The following is a 19,728-nucleotide window of genomic DNA, read 5'->3' as shown; positions in this document are numbered from 1 at the left end:
CAAAGAGGACCAAGTTCTCTAAAACAGTGGCCTGCAAAACCCTGCAGCCAAAAGCAGCATCCGCAGATGCCAGCACATCTACTTTGTAAAATTTTGTGAAAGTGTGCACAGACGACCAGATGACCACCTTGCAAACCTGCAGCACTGACGTGTGATGGCGGAAGGTCCAGGAGGCACTAATAGCCCGTGTAGAATGCGCCTTGACAGGGAAAGGAGGAACCTGACCATTGACTGAATAGGCCTGCACTACAGTCTGTCTGATCCATCTGGAAATGGTCACAGCAGACTCAGCCAATCCTTTGCGAGGTCCATCCATAAGGACAAATAGTGAGCCTGATTTCCTAAACTACTCGGTTGACGCCAGGTACACCCTGATCACCCAAACCACAACCAGAGAATGCAAGGCTATCTCCTTGGGATGCTTAGGGCACAGGGAGGGCAACACAATGTCTTCATGCAGATGGAAACCAGAAACAACCTTAGGAAGGAACGGCTGACAAGGGCCAAGCACCACTCTCTCTCTCTATGAACCACTAAGTAAGGTGAACAACAAGACAAAGCTGCCAGCTCCAACACCCTGCGTCCAGAAGTAATAGCCACCAGGAAGGCTACCTTCTGGGACAATTTACGCAGAGGAATGTCACTAATATTTTCGAAAGGCAGTTTCTGGAGGAACTGACAGTATCAATTTGATTTTCCACGGGGGCAAAGGAGACCGCACTGGAGGAGGAGCCAACTGGCGAACCCCATGAACAAAAAGGTGCAAACCAAAGAATGCGCAGCCAAAGGACATTGAAAGAAAAAGGACAAGACAGAGATCTGGCCCTTGATGGTACCCAAGGCAAGGCACTGTTCCACACCTCTTTGGAGGAACGCCAAAATTCGAGCCACTGAAAAGGAACGGGGGGAATCCCCCAGAGACTCACACCATGCAAAGCAAGACTTCCAGATGTAATGGTAAATCTTCCTAGAAGTAGATTTTCTAGCCGTTAACCGCGTGGGGATCACAGAGTCAGACAACCCCCTAGCCTTCAGCACCTGGATTTCAACAGCAAAGCCATTAAAGCCAGCGATTGTAAAGCAGAATGGAAGATCGGCCCTTAAGCCAACAGGTCTTCTCTGAGAGGGAGTCTCCAAGGGATATCAAAGGCCAGCCATACTAGATCTGCATACCAAGACCAAGGAGGACAGTCTGGGGCCACTAGGATGACCTGAATTCCTTCTGCCTAAATCCTTTGCAGGAGCCTCGACAAAATTTTAAGAGGGGAAAAGGCGTATATCAGATGGTACTGGCCCCAAGGAGCTACTAGTGCATCTATGGCATCGGCTAGAGGATCCCGAGACCTTGCCACAAACCTCTGCACCTTCCTGTTGAGACGAGAGGCCAACAGGTCCAACTAGGGAGTTTCCCACCAGAGATGAAACCCCTCTGGATGAAGTGACAATGCTCCCTGGTCCAACGCCTGTCGACTGAGGTAATCTGCCTGCCAATTTTCCACCCCTGGAATATGCACAGCAGAGAGGGCTGGAACGGAACGTTCTGCCAACTTTAGAATGCCGGCTACCTCCAGAGTTCAAACCCCGAGCACAATCTGTGCCCAAGATGCCTCCCCACCCTAAATGTTACCACTCATACCCGATATAAGATATAAGTCATATCGCGGAACTAAAAGAGAAAAAAAAGGAAAGGATACTAATCGCTGGTGCATGATTCCAGGATCAAATTAACACATATAAAAATATAAAATAGATAAACATAATATGGCCATATTAAATCGTAATAACAATCTTGGCCAGCAGAGGGAGTGTTGACATACTAAATATACAACACAATGTTAAAAAGGGAAAAGGCAAAGGGAATGGGTAATGATCTCTGGTAATTGATTCCGGGAAAGAATTGACACATATAAAAATGAAGTTAAATTCTGACTCTGTGACGTCCCGGGTGGGGAAATACATTGACTCTTTCTTGCAGCCGCTGGTTCTAAACATCCCATCTTTCATTAAAGACACCAAGCATGTAATCAATACTCCAACATAACCCCTATACAGCAAATGTGGATTAGTATCCTTTCCTTTTTTTCTCTTTTAGTTCCACGATACGAGTTATATCTTATATCCTGTATGAGCGGTAAAATTTAAACTTTAATTTGAGGGCAGCCGATCCAGTACTCAAGATGGCGGCCGCTGCTTTTCCGGCACAACTCAGATTGAGGCTGGTTTGATTGGCTGTTTGTCTATATAGGGTGAGGTCAGCACGCCGCCCGCATCCCCATTAGAAGTCTTTGCAGACGAGCACATAGGTTACGGCGTGCCGACGTCACTGCGCTGCCCAGAGGACGGGCTACACTAGAGCCGGCCGGCTTCCTGAATATGCAAGTTTTAATTTGTATCATGTGAGTTAATTTTACTACTACTATTATTGATTAAATGCTGTACGGTATCACACTATCGAGTCCATTTCTTCTTTATGGTGTAATGGAGCTCCATCTTGTGGACATTACCGGTACTGCTTTATCCACTTCTGGCTATAACCTGGGGGTTTGCTGAAGTTGGGATCTCTTCAGAGTGGTGTTGTGAGGGACTACTTATAGAGGCTCAATTTATACCAGAATCTGGTAAGAAGACAAGCATATCACTAGTGTGGGAGCACCGTGGTGATTAATATTATAGGATCGTTTCCTTTCACTTCACCCACCACCGATTTCTGGATTTATATATTTTTTGGGACTTTATTAAGTTCTATCTATTTATGGACTTCACTTGTTTTAATTTTTCATTTATATGTGTTAGTCATTTTTAGTGGTCATAAGATTCCACTTACATCATTTGTTTTTCACTGATATTTTGGTGTTTTTTTTTTTTATTGTTTTTAATATTTTTTAGGTTATTCACATATTCATATGTTTGTGATCCTAGTGGTCATTTGGTGTGCATAATTTATATATATAATATTTTGCTCACTTGGCACCTGGTGCACATTTATTGTATTTAATGGCATTTGGGTGAATATCTATATTCACTCTAATATTATTGCGATCGGTGTATCGCACAATACCCACCACTAGTTCTCATCAGCGCAGCTTATTTTTATTTATTTATTTAATCCAACATGTTAGGTGGGGTCAGAGATGATTTCTGAAAATTCAGCGTCCAGTCGAACTCTTGTAAGGTTTCGTGCAGTGATGTCCAAAACATCCTGTAAACCGGAACGAGACTCTGCTCGCAGAAGGAGATCGTCCAGGTACCCTAGTACTGCAATCCCCCTCTGTCTGCCCTGCAGGGCTATGTCGCAGCAGACCAAGCGTGGAGCTACGGCACAGCTCTGTATCTTCTTGACCCTTGGATTATGCTGCCCCCTACAGGAGTAGGACACTAGGCAGAAAAAAGTTTGACTACGTCTATAGGGCAGTCCCAGGAGGTATACTCACACTTCCTACTATAGGTCTTCAGTTTTGTAACAAGCAGTTTCAGAAGAACATATAACCCAACTCATTAGAGCGACGGGTGCTGTGTCCGTCAATGAACATCAGCGAAAAGGATTTTACGGTAGGCCAAAAATTCGTTTTTCACTTTCGTTCATTGACGAACACCGCTCCATATCTTCTTGACCCTTGGGACATCCCAAAGCAGTGTCAACATAAGGGGTGGGAAGAACACAGAAATAAACATACTTCCCAAAGGCTAAATGTAGCCAACCAGGTAAAACAGGAGCTCAACCAGGAACTGTAGCTCACCAGACAAAAGTAGATGCCAACACATCCACCTAATAAAATTTTGTGAAAGTGTGTACAGAGGACCAGGTGGCCGTCTTGCAAACCTGCACTACTGACGTCTGATTACAGAAGGCCCAAGAGGCACCAAGCATCCACGTAGAATGCGCCATAACAGGGAAAGGAGGATCCTGGCCCTTGATGGAATAAGCCTGCACTACCGTCTGCCTGGTCCATCTATAAATGGTCGCAGCAGACGCCAAGGCTGAACCTGGCCCTTGATAGTACCCAAGGCCAGACGCTGGTCAACACTTCGTTGGAGGAAGCCAAACTGAGTCACCAAAAAAGGAGCGAGGGCGAATCCCAAGAGATTCCCATCCCCAAAGTACGCTCTTAAAACAAGATGGTAAATCTACCTAGAAGTAGATTTACTAGCTTGCAGCAGCATGGGTGTCACCGATTCAGACAACCCTCTAGCCTTCAGCACCTGGCTTCCAATAGCCCAGCCGTAAAGCCAGCGACTGTAAAGCATGATGGAGGATTGGCCCTTGAGCCAACATATCTCCTTTAAGAGGAATTCTCCAAGGAGCATCGACAGCCAACCTCATCAGATCTGCGTAACAAGACCGGCGATGCCAACCTGGAGCCACTAGGATGGCTGTAATCCCTTCTGCCTCGAGCCTACGCAGGAGTCTTCTCAGAAGTTCTAGAAGAGGAAACATGTATATCAGTCACCAGTGCATCTGTGGTGTCGGCCAGAGGATTCCTGTGCCACAAACTCAAGTACCTTCCTGTTGAGGCGAGAGACCAACAGGACTACCTCGGGAGTTCCCCACCGGAGACGCAACTGATGAAATACTTCGGGAGGAAAAGTCCAGTATATCAATCGGTAGTCTGGATTCTTCCAGAGTCCAGACCCCCTGAGCACAATCCGTGCCAAAAAATGCCACCCCACTCAAACAGGCTGGTCTCTGTGGTTACCACCGTCCAGTACAGGGGAAGGAAAATTTACTCTGTTGAAGCGCCGGAGAGCAAAGCCACCACCTACCCCAGCTCAACATGATCAGATTGTCTAGAGACTGTGGATTCTTGCCCCACGTGGCAAGAATCAGAATCTCTCTTGCAGAGGTCTCGTGTGCACAGATTTTGTAACTCGTCCCATGGGAGGAACACTCTGGCTGAGGCCGAGTCCAGAACAGACCCACATAGTCCAACTAAGTGGACGAAACCAAAGCCCAATACCTGGAAATTTAATTTCCAACCGAACTCCTGCAGAGTGCGCACAGTAATCTCCCAGTTGGTTCGTCAGAGTAGTCGGAGATTCTGCTTGCAGAAGATGATAAAGGAAAAATGGCCACTGAGGACAGAGAAAAGGCGGAAGTGTTAAATAATTTCTTCTCTTCAGTCTTCACAAAGGAATCGGGGGGCTACACGAACCTTGCTTGTAAGGCCGAACTAAATAATACACCTCAGGAAGTGCCGCCATGGCTAACAGAGGATAGACTTAGAGCTAAACTAGAGAAACTTAACATAAATAAATCCCCGGGACCGGATGGCTTGCACCCGAGGGTTCTTAATGAGCTCAGCCAGGAGATTGCCAGACCATTATTCTTGATCTTTAAGGATAGTTTACAGACGGGTATGGTGCCAGCTGATTGGAAAAAAGCCAAAGTGGTACCAATATTTAAAAAGGGGCCGAGATATATCCCGGGTAACTATAGGCCGGTCAGCCTAACATCAGTAGTCTGCAAAATTTTGGAGGGGATGTTAAGGGACCACATACAAGACTTTAGTAATGAAAAAGGTATTATAAGTAGTAATCAGCACGGATTCATGAAAAATCGTTCGTGCCAAACCAATCTATTAACCTTCTACGATGAAGTGAGCTGCCACCTAGATAAAGGAAAGCCTGTGGATGTGGTGTATCTGGACTTTGCAAAGGCCTTTGACACCGTTCCCCACAAACGCTTACTGTACAAACTAAGGAAGGTAGGTATGGACCATAAGGTGAGTACCTGGATAGAGCACTGGCTCCAGGGGAGAGTACAGAGGGTGGTGATTAATGGGGAGTACTCAGATTGGGCGGGTGTGGAAAGTGGGGTCCCCCAGGGTTCTGTCCTGGGACCAATCCTGTTTAATTTATTCATAAATGATCTAGAGGAGGGGATATCGAATACAATCTCAGTATTTGCAGATGATACTAAACTAGGCATGCCAATATATTCTATGCAGGATGTGGAAACCTTGCAAGCGGACCTGAACAAAATAACGGGGTGGGCAACTACATGGCAGATGAGATTTAATGTTGAAAAATGTAAAGTAATGCACTTGGGGGCCAGAAACCGGAAAGCAAGCTACTCACTAGGGGGGGAACCTCTGGGTGAGTCTAGGATGGAAAAGGACTTGGAGGTACTGGTAGACAACAGGCTTGGCAGTGGCATGCAATGCCAAGCCGCCGCAAGCAAAGCCAACAGAATACTGGGATGTATAAAAAAAAGGGGATTCACTCCAGAAATAAAGAGATTATTCTCCCACTATACAAGACTCTGGTCCGGCCACATCTGGAGTATGCTATCCAGTTCTGGGCACCGGTCCTCAGGAAGGATGTGCTGGAACTGGAGAAAGTCCAGAGAAGGGCAACAAAAATAATAAGGGGAATGGAGGACATCAGCTATGAGGAAAGACTACAAGCACTGAACCTATTCTCTCTGGAGAAGAGACGATTGAGGGGGCATATGATATCAATGTACAAATACTGTACTGGTGACCCGAGCATCAGGAACAAACTATTCAGAGAAAGGAGATACAATAAGGCACGTGGTCACTCACTAAAACTAGAGGAAAGGCGGTTTAACCTTAAAGTGTGTAAGGGGTTCTTCACTGTAAGAGCGGTAAGGATGTGGAATTCTCTTCCACAAGCAGTCGTATCAGCAGGGAGCATTGATAGTTTCAAAAAACTATTAGATGGACACCTTAAAGACCACAACATACAGGGGTATACAATGTACGGTTAAAAGCGGACACACACAAATCATAGGTTGAACTAGATGGACTGATGTCTTTTTTCAACCTCACTAACTATGTAACAGAAGATCATCCAGGTACTCCAGTATTGCAATCCCTGGCTGGCACAACAAAGCCAACACCTGGGCCAACACTTGTGAAAACCCAAGGGGCTGAGATGAGACCTCTTGATAATGCTCCTTGCCCACGGTAGGCTGAGAAAGCACGAATGACCGACATATCGGAAAATGAAGGCAAGTTTCCTAATATCAATAGAGGCCAGAAGATCCCCCCGATATAGGGATACCACTACTGTATGAATGGACTCCATTCGATACATCTGTTCCCCGCACAAAGTGGTTCAGAACTAGGAGGACGTAGATTGGACACAGCTCGATTTTCTTTCTGGGACCTGCAAACATGTGTGAAAAAAACCCATGAAACAAACGTTCCGATTCCGAGACCGGAACAACCACCCTGTAATGTCAATTTTTGCACCGCCCAAAAGAGACCTCGCAGGCGGACTGGGCATAAATGCAGGTTGGAAGGAAAGAACCTCTCTGGAGGAGAAGACCGAATACTCGATCTTGTAGTCAGACCAAATCAGCTCGTGGACCCACTTATCTTGAATCAGGGGAGGTCCACGGGTCCTGAAGAAAGCCAAGACATCCTCCCCCACCCCAAATACAGGTGATGGTGTCCCTTCAGGAAGAAGAGCGCTTGTCTGCAGGTCTGGAAGGACCCCTCTTGGCATACCAGACCAGGTCCTCATGGAACCTCCTCCGGAGGACCTTCCAGGGAGGCTCCTAACAGGCGATTCCCCACAAAGGGAAGATCACATAAGGCCTTCTGAAAAGTCTGGAAAGTATATGGCGGTATCCCCATCCGGGGGGGGTGCATATGTGGTCGTTGGATCGGGAGCAAACTCTTGCCTGAACATACCAGGGTCCTAGGCATATGAGGTGTACCCACCTCGCCTTCCCTCACTTGGATTTGGAGGCCGGGGGTTCCCCTCTCATCTGGCCCCTTTATACAATCCTTCTTGTGATTGGATATCTATGACGGAGTCCTTGATTTGATCAGGATCTATGTCATATGACGAATTATGTTCCATGTTACTTTTGGCACATGTATTAGGCAGTTTGCTCCAACCACAACGTACCGACCCCCTCGTTACTCTCTTTAGCCCACCAGGCTTAATCTATTACAAAGTCTTATCACCTGAAGTTCTTTTCAGATGTTTGTTTTCACCACGTGCTCCAGAGGAAGCTTACTATGTTAAGCGAAACATGTAGGGCAACTGGGATTCAACTTAACATCTGTTTATCCACATTGTACAGACGACCTCTAGAGACGGTCACCATCCTTCTCTATGGCCGCCTTATGAATACAGGTTATTCTGTAATATATGTGATTGTTGTTACAATTATCATTACCTAACAGGTTATGCGATTTGCACACTGTTTTGAGGCTTTGCCGCCTTATTTCATTGTATGTATATTGTATGTTTGTCATTTTATATATTTCTCTTCTGTCTTTTCTCATACATGTGTTTTTTTTGTGAATTTTTCAATAAAAATATACAATTTTAATATTGGTGCCAATAAAGTCCAAATTCCTTTTCTTCTATTTTCTCTATTCCATGATTCAGGATGTGGCACCCTGAACTATCCTCTTTTTTTTGCGCCTAGGCACCCTGCGACCTAGGAGCGCATATACAAACTATTGGAAAGTATATTAGCCATATCACGCGCCGAAGGATCATTGCGGTCACGGACAGCCCAGAGACTAAGGGAGCCACATACATAGAGGCATTACAGACGAACTGCAAGCCCTGGACCAAATAGTCCACCAGCTCTGCAAACACAGGTGGAAAGCTGCCCCCCCCCCCCAGATCCTGGCGGGACATTCAGGCAAACCAATGCTATGGTGAACACCGGCCTAGGGACCGAACCAGCCACAGTTAAAGCGGTTGTAAACCCTATAAAAAAAAAAAATAAATAAAAAAAAAAAAACCTGCAAGACAAAGGCATAATGAGCTAGTATGCATCGCATACTAGCCCATTATGTGTAACTTACCTTAAAACGAAGCCCCGACACGGACCCCCGGACATCGCTGCAGGCGCTGCCATGACCCCTCGCAGTCTCTTCCGGGTTCGGCGGCTCCGGCGCGCTGATTGGCCGGAAGAGACGGCTCCGGCGCGATGATTGGCCGGAGCCGCGATGACGTCACATGCGCATGCGAGTGATTTTTCCGGCAAGCTCCGCCAAACATAATTGAAGGTCCCCCCGGACCTTCAGAGCGCATGCGCCGCTCGCGCGAGCGGCTGCATGCACTGTAAATATCTCCAAAACCGTGCCGGTTTAGGAGATATTATTTTTACCTACAGGTAAGCCTTATTATAGGCTTACCTGTAGGTAAGAGAGTCAAAAAGCGGGATACTACCGCTTTAACATGTGGCAGACCAAAGTCTCGGCTCTCCTGTCAAAAATATCTTTTAAAAACCGAGTACTCAACAGAGACTCCCTTAACCACTTAAGCCCCGGAGGATTTGGCTGCTAAACGACCAGGGGGTATTTTGTGATTCGGCACTGCGTGACTTTAATGGACAATTGCGCGGTCGTGCGACGCTGTACCTAAACGAATTTGACGTCCTTTTTTTCCCACAAAGAGCTTTCTTTTGGTGGTATTTGATCACCTGTGCGATTTTTTGATCATGCGCTATAAACAAAAAAAAGAGTGTAAATTTTTCAAAAACAACAATATTTTTAACATTTTTTTTATATGAAATTCCCCAAAAAAAAAAATGTAAAAATCAACATTTTTTAACATTTTCGGCCAATTTGTTTTATGCTACATATGTTTGGAAAAAAAAAAAAAAAAAAAAAAAAAAAAAAAAAAAAAAATCGCAAAAAGCGTATTTTCATTGGTTTGCGCAAAAGTTATCACGTTTACTAACAAAAGGAAAGAGTCACTTTTGTTGTTTTTTTTTTTAACGCGTAATGGCGGCGATCTGCGATTTTTTTTTGCGGTACTGCGACATTGCGCGGACAGATCGCACCCTTGACTGACATTTTTGACACTTTTGGGCTTATAAGTGACATTTCTACAGTAAATCAGTGCTATACATATGCACTGTTACTGTAAAAATACACTGGTAGTGAAGGGGTTAACTATTTGAGAGGGAGGGGCTGTGTGTGTCCCTAGGGGCGTGATTCTTACTGTGATTGGCTGTGGCTTGAGCTGTAGGGACACTGATCAACGGTCCTACATTGTAGAACCGTGTGATCAGTGTTTTTACACCGAGGAGAATGACAGGTGGCTTGTTTACACAAGCCCCCTGACTTTCTCCCTCTCCCCCGACGATCGCCGAGTGACCGGTGGACCGGTGGACATCGGGTCCGCCGGTCACACGCGCCGGGGGGGGGGGGTCCGGGGGCACGCGCGCGCGCTCCCCAGAGCCTCACAGGCTAGCGACATAGACCTACGTCGCTCTGCCTGTGAGGGGCTGACTGCCGCAGTAAATATACTGTGAGCAGTCGGCAAGCGGTTAAGGGATACAGTCTATCGAAACACTTAGGCACCGCCTTATTGCGTTTACAACTCCACTGATTCGCGACAAATTTGTCACAGTAGGCGGGAAAAAGGAAATACCTTTGCCACTTTAGAGGATCTGCGTGCCCCAAGGGGTCCGGCGCCTCTGACGCAGCAGCGGCTGCATCCCCCATATATCAAGTTTCCCGCACCGATACAATCAGTGCATTCACCAGCGCCTTTTCATGCGCATATGCAGTGAAAGAGGAACCATCCTCACTGTCAGAGCACTCAAAGTGCGTGGACGCAGACCCAGTAGGGTCACATTATACTAAGCTCACCCTAAAAACATAACAAGCAGGGGAGGCTGCCGACCTCAGTCCCGCATAGAAATGCTTGAAAAAGGTCCACAAAAGGACCACATATTAGATCCCGCAAAAAAGTAAGAGGTTTGCCCTCCATAGAGGACATAAAAGGACATAGCCCCGTTAAGGGGGAGGGTGGAAGCCGCCTGCCGTGCCCCGGACGCACAGGCAGAGTAGCGCGGAGCTAAGGCCGGGTCGCGCTCGCTGGCCAGACTGGGAAAACCGTAAGAATCTAGTATATCCAGTGTGTCGCCCAGTCCAGCAGTTGACTGTAGTGCTCACAGGAACAGAAAATATAAAGAAAAAAATTCAGTTTAAAAAGGAAGAAATGCCAGGACCAGAGAAGATCCCAGCCAGGAACTAGGTCCTTACTCTTGACTAGGCAAAAGAAAAAAAAACTGAAGACCTGTAGCAGGAAGAGTATACCTCCTGGGACTGCCCTATAGGCATAGTCAAACTTTTTCCTGCCTAGTGTCCTTCTCCTGTAGGGGGCAGAAAAAACCCAAGGGTCAAGAAGATATGGAGCTATGTCTGTCAATGAATGAAAGAGAAATCTGTTTTTGTTGTCACGTGTGTAAAACTCTCTCCACCTCTCTTGCATTATATTGGAATTTGAATTGGAGCAGTTTACATGTCAGGATTTGAAAAACCCTGGGAAAAAAAAAAAAAAAGACTCCCGTCTTCAGTCTGACAATCCTAGCAACTTTGAGCCTGACAACCCTAAAAAGAACATGCCGGTATTTACTTTTTCACTAGAAATACCCCCGGGACAGTCAGGGCTAGTGCATTCCATAATGAATAGCCTCTGAACTGTCCTAGGTCGCACTTTCCTTTTAAAAGAAATACTTACCTTGAAAATTTCTTCTCCAGTGCCATCTCAGGTGTGGGCAGCTGAAGCCAGCACGTCCTCTTCCCTGTCCTCTTCGGTCTCACAATGCACTGCATCGGCCCCGCTCGTCACTTTCGGGGCAGGCGCGTCATCCCTGCACATCTTCTGGGCATGCTCAGAAGCTGTTTAGCAGGGAATGACGCACCTGCACCGGAACTGACAAGCGTGGCCGGTGCAGGCGCATTGATTCCTGGGAGAGATGACGTTCAGCTCCCAGTTATCAATGCAAGCAGGAAGTGACAGCGTGGCTTCAAGTATATTTTCTTCAATAACAAGGTAACAAAAAAAAATAAAAAAATCAGGACTATCCATTTCTTTTACAGGTGTCACAGAGCAAGCGGATGGCCCAAAGTCGTTTTTGAGTCCGGAACTCCCCTTTAAATAGGAAGTAAACTTTTTTTTCCCCTTACTTTTAAAGTAAAGGCATAACGCGCTTGTATGTATTGCATACTAGCACATTATGTGACACACACCTTCAAACAAAGCCCTCGTTGTCCCCGCTGGAGGACGCATCCATCTTCGTTTCTCTTCCTTCCAGGTTCATGGACTCCAGCTGTGTGATGTCACTCCCTCGCATGCGCACGGGAGGCACCGGTCACGGCACAGGGCTCTGAAGAAACGGCACAGGCAGCTGTTGCTTCAGGCGGGCATGCGCGGATGACCTCATCTGCGCTGTATACAGTAAATCTAAACGGTGCAAGTTTAGGAGATATTTACAATACCTATAGATAAGCCTTATTATAGGCTTACCTATAGGTACAAACAGAGGGAAATTGACTTTCTCTAACTGAAGCAGTAAATATAAACTGAAGCTGTTGCTTTCTGCTAATTTTTTGGAGGCTGGCTCCTAGATTTAGGGAAGATTTATCTAGGCCTGGACTATGCTTTGACCACACTATTTTCACAGTAATTCTGGGAACAAACTTAAGAATATGCAGGTTTTTTTCTCTTTTTAGCATTATAGGATTAAGAATTAACACTTACAGTGAATTCTTGTGCTGTTCCTGTCAGGAGACAATGGGGGTTTGAGTTCTGGTTCAACCTCTGGAAAGAAGAAGCACAAATCAGCCTACAGCTCTTAACATAAAAGTAATCACCATTTTCTGAAGTACTTTTACCAAACATCTTAATGTATAGTAAAAGGTCTAAAGGCTCAGAAGCATACAAAACCATAACAAGGAGCCACTAAAGCCACAAATATTAACTTGCCTTTATGGCAATCAGATGACAAGCTAAGTAGAACTGAAGTTTGGAGGTCCCAATTGCCAACTCCTCCTGAAGGAAGAAGGTACAGGAATATAGACAGGTGGTCAACTTTCTTAGCAACTGCTCAGAAGGAAGCTAGGTCATTAAAGGGGGAGGAGAGATTATATACATTAGTATACAACTGCGACAAGTCATATTGTAAGTGATTATTAAAAGTAATCTCTTTTTTAATCTGCAGAGCTGTAATTTTCTGTAAAATGCAATATGGCTACCTGGAGGCGTTCTGTACACAGATGGTGTAATGAACGCCCCCCTAGAAGTGTAATTGGCTGACTGATTTTCCCAGACGTCTGCACTAAGATACAGATCAGATTGGCATCTCTTGCAAAAAAAAAAAAAACGGAATTTTTGTAAAATCTTACCATAAAATTCCTTTCTCTGAGTCCTCCGACAGTCGCCGCCTCTTCATAATCTTCACCAATGGGGTAATTGACCTTTGCTCCGCAGGAGTAGCTAGGCAACAAGATTTGTTAATATCAAAGCTTTTAGCATATCACACCCCTAGGGGGCAGTCCCCTCAGTCAATACCTCCCTGCTTTCAGCATTCTCAACTCAGTTTCAGTAGCATAGCAGTAGAGTACATAAACAAACCCCAAAAGAGGGGCGGGGGCGGCGACTGTCGGAGGACTCAGAGAAAGGAATTTTACGGTAAGATTTTACAAAAATTCCGTTTTCTCTTACGTCCTCCGACAGTCGCCTCCTCTTCATAATCTTCACCAATGGGGACGTCCCAAAGCAGTGTAGACATGAGGGGTGGGAAAGAAACGCAGCCGCGCATAAAGCAACGCAGTACCCACATCAGAGAAAGGAACCTTACCAAAGTAAGAGAACCAACCTGGCAACAGGAAAACGTGCTCAACAGGAGCAACAACCCAGGAAGAACAAGTAACCCAGGGGTAAAAACACCCCAACAGCCAAGGGCCCAAACAAGGGACCCTAAGGCACTGCCGCACTAAGAACTTTACGGCCAAAGGAAGCATCTGCCGATGCCTGAACATCCACTTTGTAAAATTTGGAGAAGGTGTGAACGGACGACCAAGTCACCGCCTTACACACCTGGGCCACAGAAGCCTGATGACGATAGGCCCAAGACGTACTCAGAGATCTGGTAGAGTGCGCCTTCACAGGGAAAGGAGGAACCTTCCCCCTCAAAGCATAGGCTAGCTCAATGGTCTGTCTGATCCATTTGGCGATGGTAGCAACCGACGCCGCCATGCCCTTCCGAGGTCCCTCTGGAAGAACGAATAGGGAATCCGACTTGCGAAAGGACTTAGTCGATGACAGGTAAACCCTGATCACCCGAACAACATCCAAGGCATGCAAAGCCACCTCCTTCGGATGCTTAGGCTTCGCGCAAAGCGAAGGCAAGACAATGTCCTCATTCAGGTGAAACTCCGAGATCCTTTTCGGAAGAAAAGATGGGCTAGGTTGCAAGACCACCTTATCCTTGTGAATCACCAGGTAGGGAGAGCTGCAGGACAAGGCCGCCAGCTCCGACACCCTGCGAGCCGAAGTGATCGCCACCAAAAAGGCAACCTTCTTGGACAACAGAGACAACGAGATCTCCCTGATCTTTTCAAAGGGAGCCTGTTGTAACACGGACAGAACCAAGTTCAAGTCCCATGGAGGCAGAGGTTCCCTCCTAGGAGGGGCCAAATGTCGCACCCCCTGAACAAAGGTGCTAACCAATGAATTAGACGCCACAGGGCGTTGAAAAAGAACGGCCAGCGCAGAAATCTGACCCTTAATTGTGGCCAGCGCCAAACGCTGGTCCACTCCAGTTTGGAGGAAGGCCAACACTCTTGACACCGAGTATGAGCGAGGGGGAATACCCCCTGGACTCACACCAGGCAAAGTACGCCTTCCAAGTACGCTAGTAAATTTTTCCCGAAGAGGCTTTTCTAGCCTTGATCAAAGTGGGAATGACCTCAGGGGAGAGACCCCTATCCTTCAGGACCTGGCTTTTAACAGCCAGGCAGTTAAAGCCAGCGACTGTAAAGCAGGATGGAATATCGGCCCTTGAGACAGAAGGTCTTCCCGAAGCGGCAGGCGCCACGGAGCGTCGACTGCCAGATTTACGAGGTCTGCGTACCAGGACCGGCGAGGCCAGTCCGGTGCCACCAGAATCACCGCGTGCGGTTCCGAGGCCAATCTGCGAAGCAGCTGAATCGGTGGAAAGGCATACATCAGACGATACTGATGCCAGGGCGCCACTAAACGCGTCTGAGGCGTCTGCCTGAGGATCGCGCGTCCTTGCCACGAACCTTTCCACCTTGTTGTTCAGACGAGACGCGAACGAGACGCGAACAGGTCCACATCCGGAAGACCCCACTTCGCGCACAACTTCTGGAAGACATCCGGGTGAAGGGACCATTCTTCCTGGTCCAGGGTCTGGCGACTCAGATAGGATAGTCCGCCTGCCAGTTCTCCACCTCCGGAATGTGCACAGCCGTTATCGCTGGGACGTGCGTCTCGGCCCACGACAGAATGCCGTTTACTTCCCGAGCAGCACGGGCACTCCTGGTGCCCCCTTGATGGTTGATGTAGGCCACCGCTGTGGCATTGTCCGTCTGAACCCGAATCGGACGGCCCTGAAGCCGTTCCGACCAATGCAGAAGGCAAAGTTTTATCGCTCGCAATTCCAGAATGTTGATCGGAAGGGAGGATTCCTCCTCCGACCAAGTTCCCTGGGCGGACAGAACGCCCAGAACACCAACCCAGCCCGACAGGCTGGCATCCGTGGTGATCACCGTCCACGACAAGGGACGAAAGGACTTGCCCCAATATACCGCCGGGGACTGGAGCCACCACAAAAAACCCCTTCGGGTGTGGCGGCTCAACGAAAGCTGCCGATCCAGAGATTGCGGACGCCCGTCCCACTTGGCCAAAATCTCCGTCTGAAGACCCCGCGTGTGAAACTGGGCAAAGGGAATCGCCTCGAAAGCCGAGACCATTAGACCTAGACATCTCATACATGTCCGGAGGGACGAGCACTGAGTGTCCCCTGAGGGACCGGACCTCGTCCTGAAGTGTCCAGGGCTTGTCTTCCGGCAGGAAGACCTTCGCATGAGCAGAGTCCAGGATCATCCCCAGGTAGGGAAGACGAACCGAGGGACACAAACGTTGATTTTGGAAAATTTACCGTGCAACCAAACTCCTGCAGAGTCTGCATCGTGGTGGACAGGTCGTTCACCAGGCCCTGACTGGTCGCAGACCGAAGCAAGATATCGTCCAGATATCCCAAGACAGAGACGCCCTGGGCTCTCAAAGCCAGGACCGGCGCTAGCACCTTGGTGAAAACCCGCGGAGCCGAAGCGAGACCGAAGGGTAACGCCACGAATTGGTAATGATCCTCCGCAATTGCGAATCGAAGGTACCTCTGGTGACCCTCGAAAATGGGGATGTGAAGGTACGCATCCTTCAGATCGATGGAGGTCATGAATTCCCCCGGACTCAGGGCAGCCACCACTGAGCGTAGGGATTCCATGCGGAACTTGCGAACCCGCACAAAACAGTTCAGAGCTTTCAAGTCCAGAATCGGATGTACCTTGCCCTCCTTTCTGGGCACAGTGAACAGATTGGAGTAGAACCCCCGAAATCTGTCTCGATGAGGCACCGGAACCACCACTCCCTGGGCCCGCAGGTCCTGCAGGTCCCGCACCGCCAGGTGCAGATCCTGCAAACGCTCCGGAGACAGCTGAAGATTTGAGGGAAAAAATCTGCTCGCCAGCCGAGAGAGAAACTCGATCTTGTATCCAGATCGAACGATTTCCTGAACCCACCTGTCCCGAATGCGGGCCAGCCAGGGTTGAAGAAAACCGAGCAAACGTCCCCCCACCCCAGAACCGGGTGAGGGCGCCCCTTCAGGCCGAATTGGTATGGGCAGCGGACCCGGACTGGCCGGACTTCTGCTTACCTGCCCACGGCTTCTTCTGGGAGCCTTGGCCCTTGAAGGGCTTGCCCTTGTATTGCGACCGAAAGGCACGAAAGGACCCCTGAGAGGGCTTAAACGTGGTATTCTTCTTACCGCGAACAAACTTATTCTTGTGAGTTTGGGGTAAGAGAGTGCTCTTACCCCCGGAAATTTCCTTTATCAGAGTATCCAAAGACTCGCCAAAAAGGCGAGATCCCGCGTAGGGAAGATTAGCTAGAGTCTTGCGAGAGGATTGGTCAACCGACCAACATTTCAGCCATATCAGGCGACGGTTCAACACCGCTACACTGGAGAGACGTGCAGCCAAAGGGACTAAATCCAAGTCCGCATCGCACAAATACATGACATCCTGATGAATGTGATCTACCATAGCCAACGTTGTCGGCGGAGCAGAGTCAGCCACCAGGGTGCGCCGGAGCACCTGCGTCCAATCCGCAATAGCTTGGGCAGCCATAATGGAAGCAAAAATAGGCTTCAGCATAGAACCAGCAACCGTATAAGTATGACGGGCAAGAGACTCCAATCTCCTGTCCGTAGGGTCCCAGAACACCGGGGTATCCTCAGCAGGAATCGCAGTAGATTTATTCAAAACTGCCACCGTGTGATCCACCTGAGGCGGCACACACCAACGCTCATCAGTGGTGGGTATAAATGGATAACGCAGCTTGAACTTACTTGGCACAGTAAAGGTCTTCTTTAAATTGCGCCATTGCTCATCAACAGCGCGCTGAAATTCCGCAGGGCAGGGAAAAACCTGCGCTGATTTGCGTTTCCTTTTCGTCCCATAAGAGGACATCAAAGCAGGAGGACATGGTTCATCCTGCAGATGCAGTGTTTCCTTGATAGAAGTAATCAACTCATCCATGAGTGCAAGCTCTTCAGGCAAGCCAGGGGGAGAAGTATCAATTCCTTCTACCTCAGCCTCCCCCTCAGACCCCACAAGGTCCAGAGATGAACGAGACCCTGAGAAGGGCACTCCAGCCATAGCAGCCCCATCGCCCTCTGAATCAGAGGAAATAGATAACCTGGGCCGTTTTGCGGATCGATCAGCCATTAGCATCTGCACCTGAGAAGCCAAGTTCGCTACAACAGCAGCCAGATCAGCCCCCTCGGGGGATGCAGCAGCCCCTTGGCCCCCCACCAGGGTGGGAGGAAACTTGCAATCCTGAGAATCCATGCCCCAGTATCAACTGAAATAAAGGACTGCCCCTTTAAGACCGCGGCGAGTGCTGCCCACCGCACACAACTGTATGTACCGACCCCCACAGGGAGAAGGAGCACTGAGCAAGGAAATACAGGATAAGGAAGGTAAAAACCTGGAGAGAGCACACAGCTGCTGCCACCGATCGCTGTTCCAGCGAAAAAGGAAGTGATGCAATGACTGACCGCCCTATATAGCCTATGAAGGCTTCACAAACATGGCCGCTCGGCTGAGGGAAGCTAGGCAATAAGAAAATGGTGCCGACATGTGCTTGCAGGAACGATTGCCGCTAAAATGGCGGCGTTTGGCACCAAAACACCGCGCTGTACCACACAGGGCCAGTCACCACAGTTTGCAGAGAAAAATGGCGGGCCGCATCAGCGGTCGCCGCACAGCATGTCTGAGCCCAGTCTGCCCCATACATCTCACACCGCAGAGCGGGAGAGCCCCCCCCCCCCCCCACCGCAGCCCACAGAAAGGCAGCTATCACAGCAACTGACAGGGAGCTCAGCACTTACACAGACATGCGGGTCACACAGTCACAGACTGACACCCAAACAGACAGGTCCCCACATAGAAATTTACTTAACATTCCGGATGGCGTGGGGAGCCTTCTCTAGCGATCAAAACCGCTGTACTGAGGACAGGGAGTGTCGCAGCCAGGACGCAGTGGACTGCGGTGCGAAACCGCAAATGGCGTCCGGTGAGGTAGCCACCTCACAGGCAGCATCCCTGCAGCGAACAGGGATGGGTCGTTCAATATGCCAGGAAAACCTGAGCTGAACGCTCGATGGCAGGCTGGGGAAACCCCTGGCTCTCAGCCCTGGGATCCAGGGTGGCCAGTCCGAGACCCAGCTCCGCATGATCATCTTCATCCGAAGAAAACGAAACTAATGCTGAGAAAAAAACAGCTAAGTAAAAGAAAGAGAAAAATACTTGAAATAAAATCAAAAAGATGATAGAAGGCGGAGATGAAAGCCCCAGCACAGTAACAGCCAGCTACTCCTAAGCTAGGCAATTGAAACTGAGTTGAGAATGCTGGAAGCAGGGAGGTATTGACTGAGGGGACCGCCCCCTAGGGGTGTGATATGCTAAAAGCTTGGATATTAACAAATCTTGTTGCCTAGCTACTCCTGCGGAGAAAAGGTCAAATACCCCATTGGTGAAGATTATGAAGAGGCGGCGACTGTCGGAGGACGTAAGAGAAAAAAGAATTTCATTTTTTGGTACTAGGTATAGATACTCCCAGGGAGAAATCACATCTAAAGCGATCCAAACAATGCTACTTTTCTCATTAGAGCCCAGCAGCTGATTGAGAATTACAAAATCACTCCCATATACGTTCACTTTTCACATGGACGCAAACAGCTATTTCTTCAGAACAACAATGTAGGAACCTGCAACAAAGTTTGTTAAAATCCCTGCAGTGTACATGGATAACCCAGAGAGGAATTTTTTTTTTCTCAACAAATGTGGAGTTTCTCTTTAAATAAATCAACTACTAAGGTTCTCTCAATGATACATAGAGCATTTATTACCAGCCTAATTGAAAAAACATTTTATAGTTGTCCATCCAGCCTGGCAGCAGAAGAGCCTACTGGGATTTTTAGTTCCATCAAAGCTGGAGAAATGCAGGCTGCTTACCACCAACCTTTATACAACAATGAAACTTAATCCATAAAAATCAATGTAATAGCTTGCATACAATGCCTAATCCGTTCAAGAGTTCAGTGCGATTCTTACTGCCCCTTTCACACATTCCTATCCAAGAAATAAAAAAGCTGGGCCAGGGTCATCTCCCTCAGCTCAGCATACTGCAACA

General features: G+C 48.1%; 1 protein-coding gene across 1 annotated transcript in view; it reads right to left on the bottom strand.

The window, feature by feature from the left end:
• Positions 1-19,728, bottom strand: part of RYK (receptor like tyrosine kinase) — a 424,049-nt gene that overhangs the window by 309,543 nt on the left and 94,778 nt on the right. The window contains exon 5 of the mRNA XM_082248811.1: positions 12,490-12,549. Within this exon, the coding sequence (XP_082104937.1) occupies positions 12,490-12,549 (60 nt within the window). The remainder of the gene's footprint in view (positions 1-12,489; positions 12,550-19,728) is intronic.

Source organism: Pelophylax lessonae (genome assembly GCF_965119305.1).
Source record: "Pelophylax lessonae genome assembly, chromosome: 3".
NCBI lineage: Eukaryota > Metazoa > Chordata > Amphibia > Anura > Ranidae > Pelophylax > Pelophylax lessonae.
Note: the sequence above shows the minus strand (reverse complement) of the source record. Positions and strands in the feature narration are given on the sequence as shown.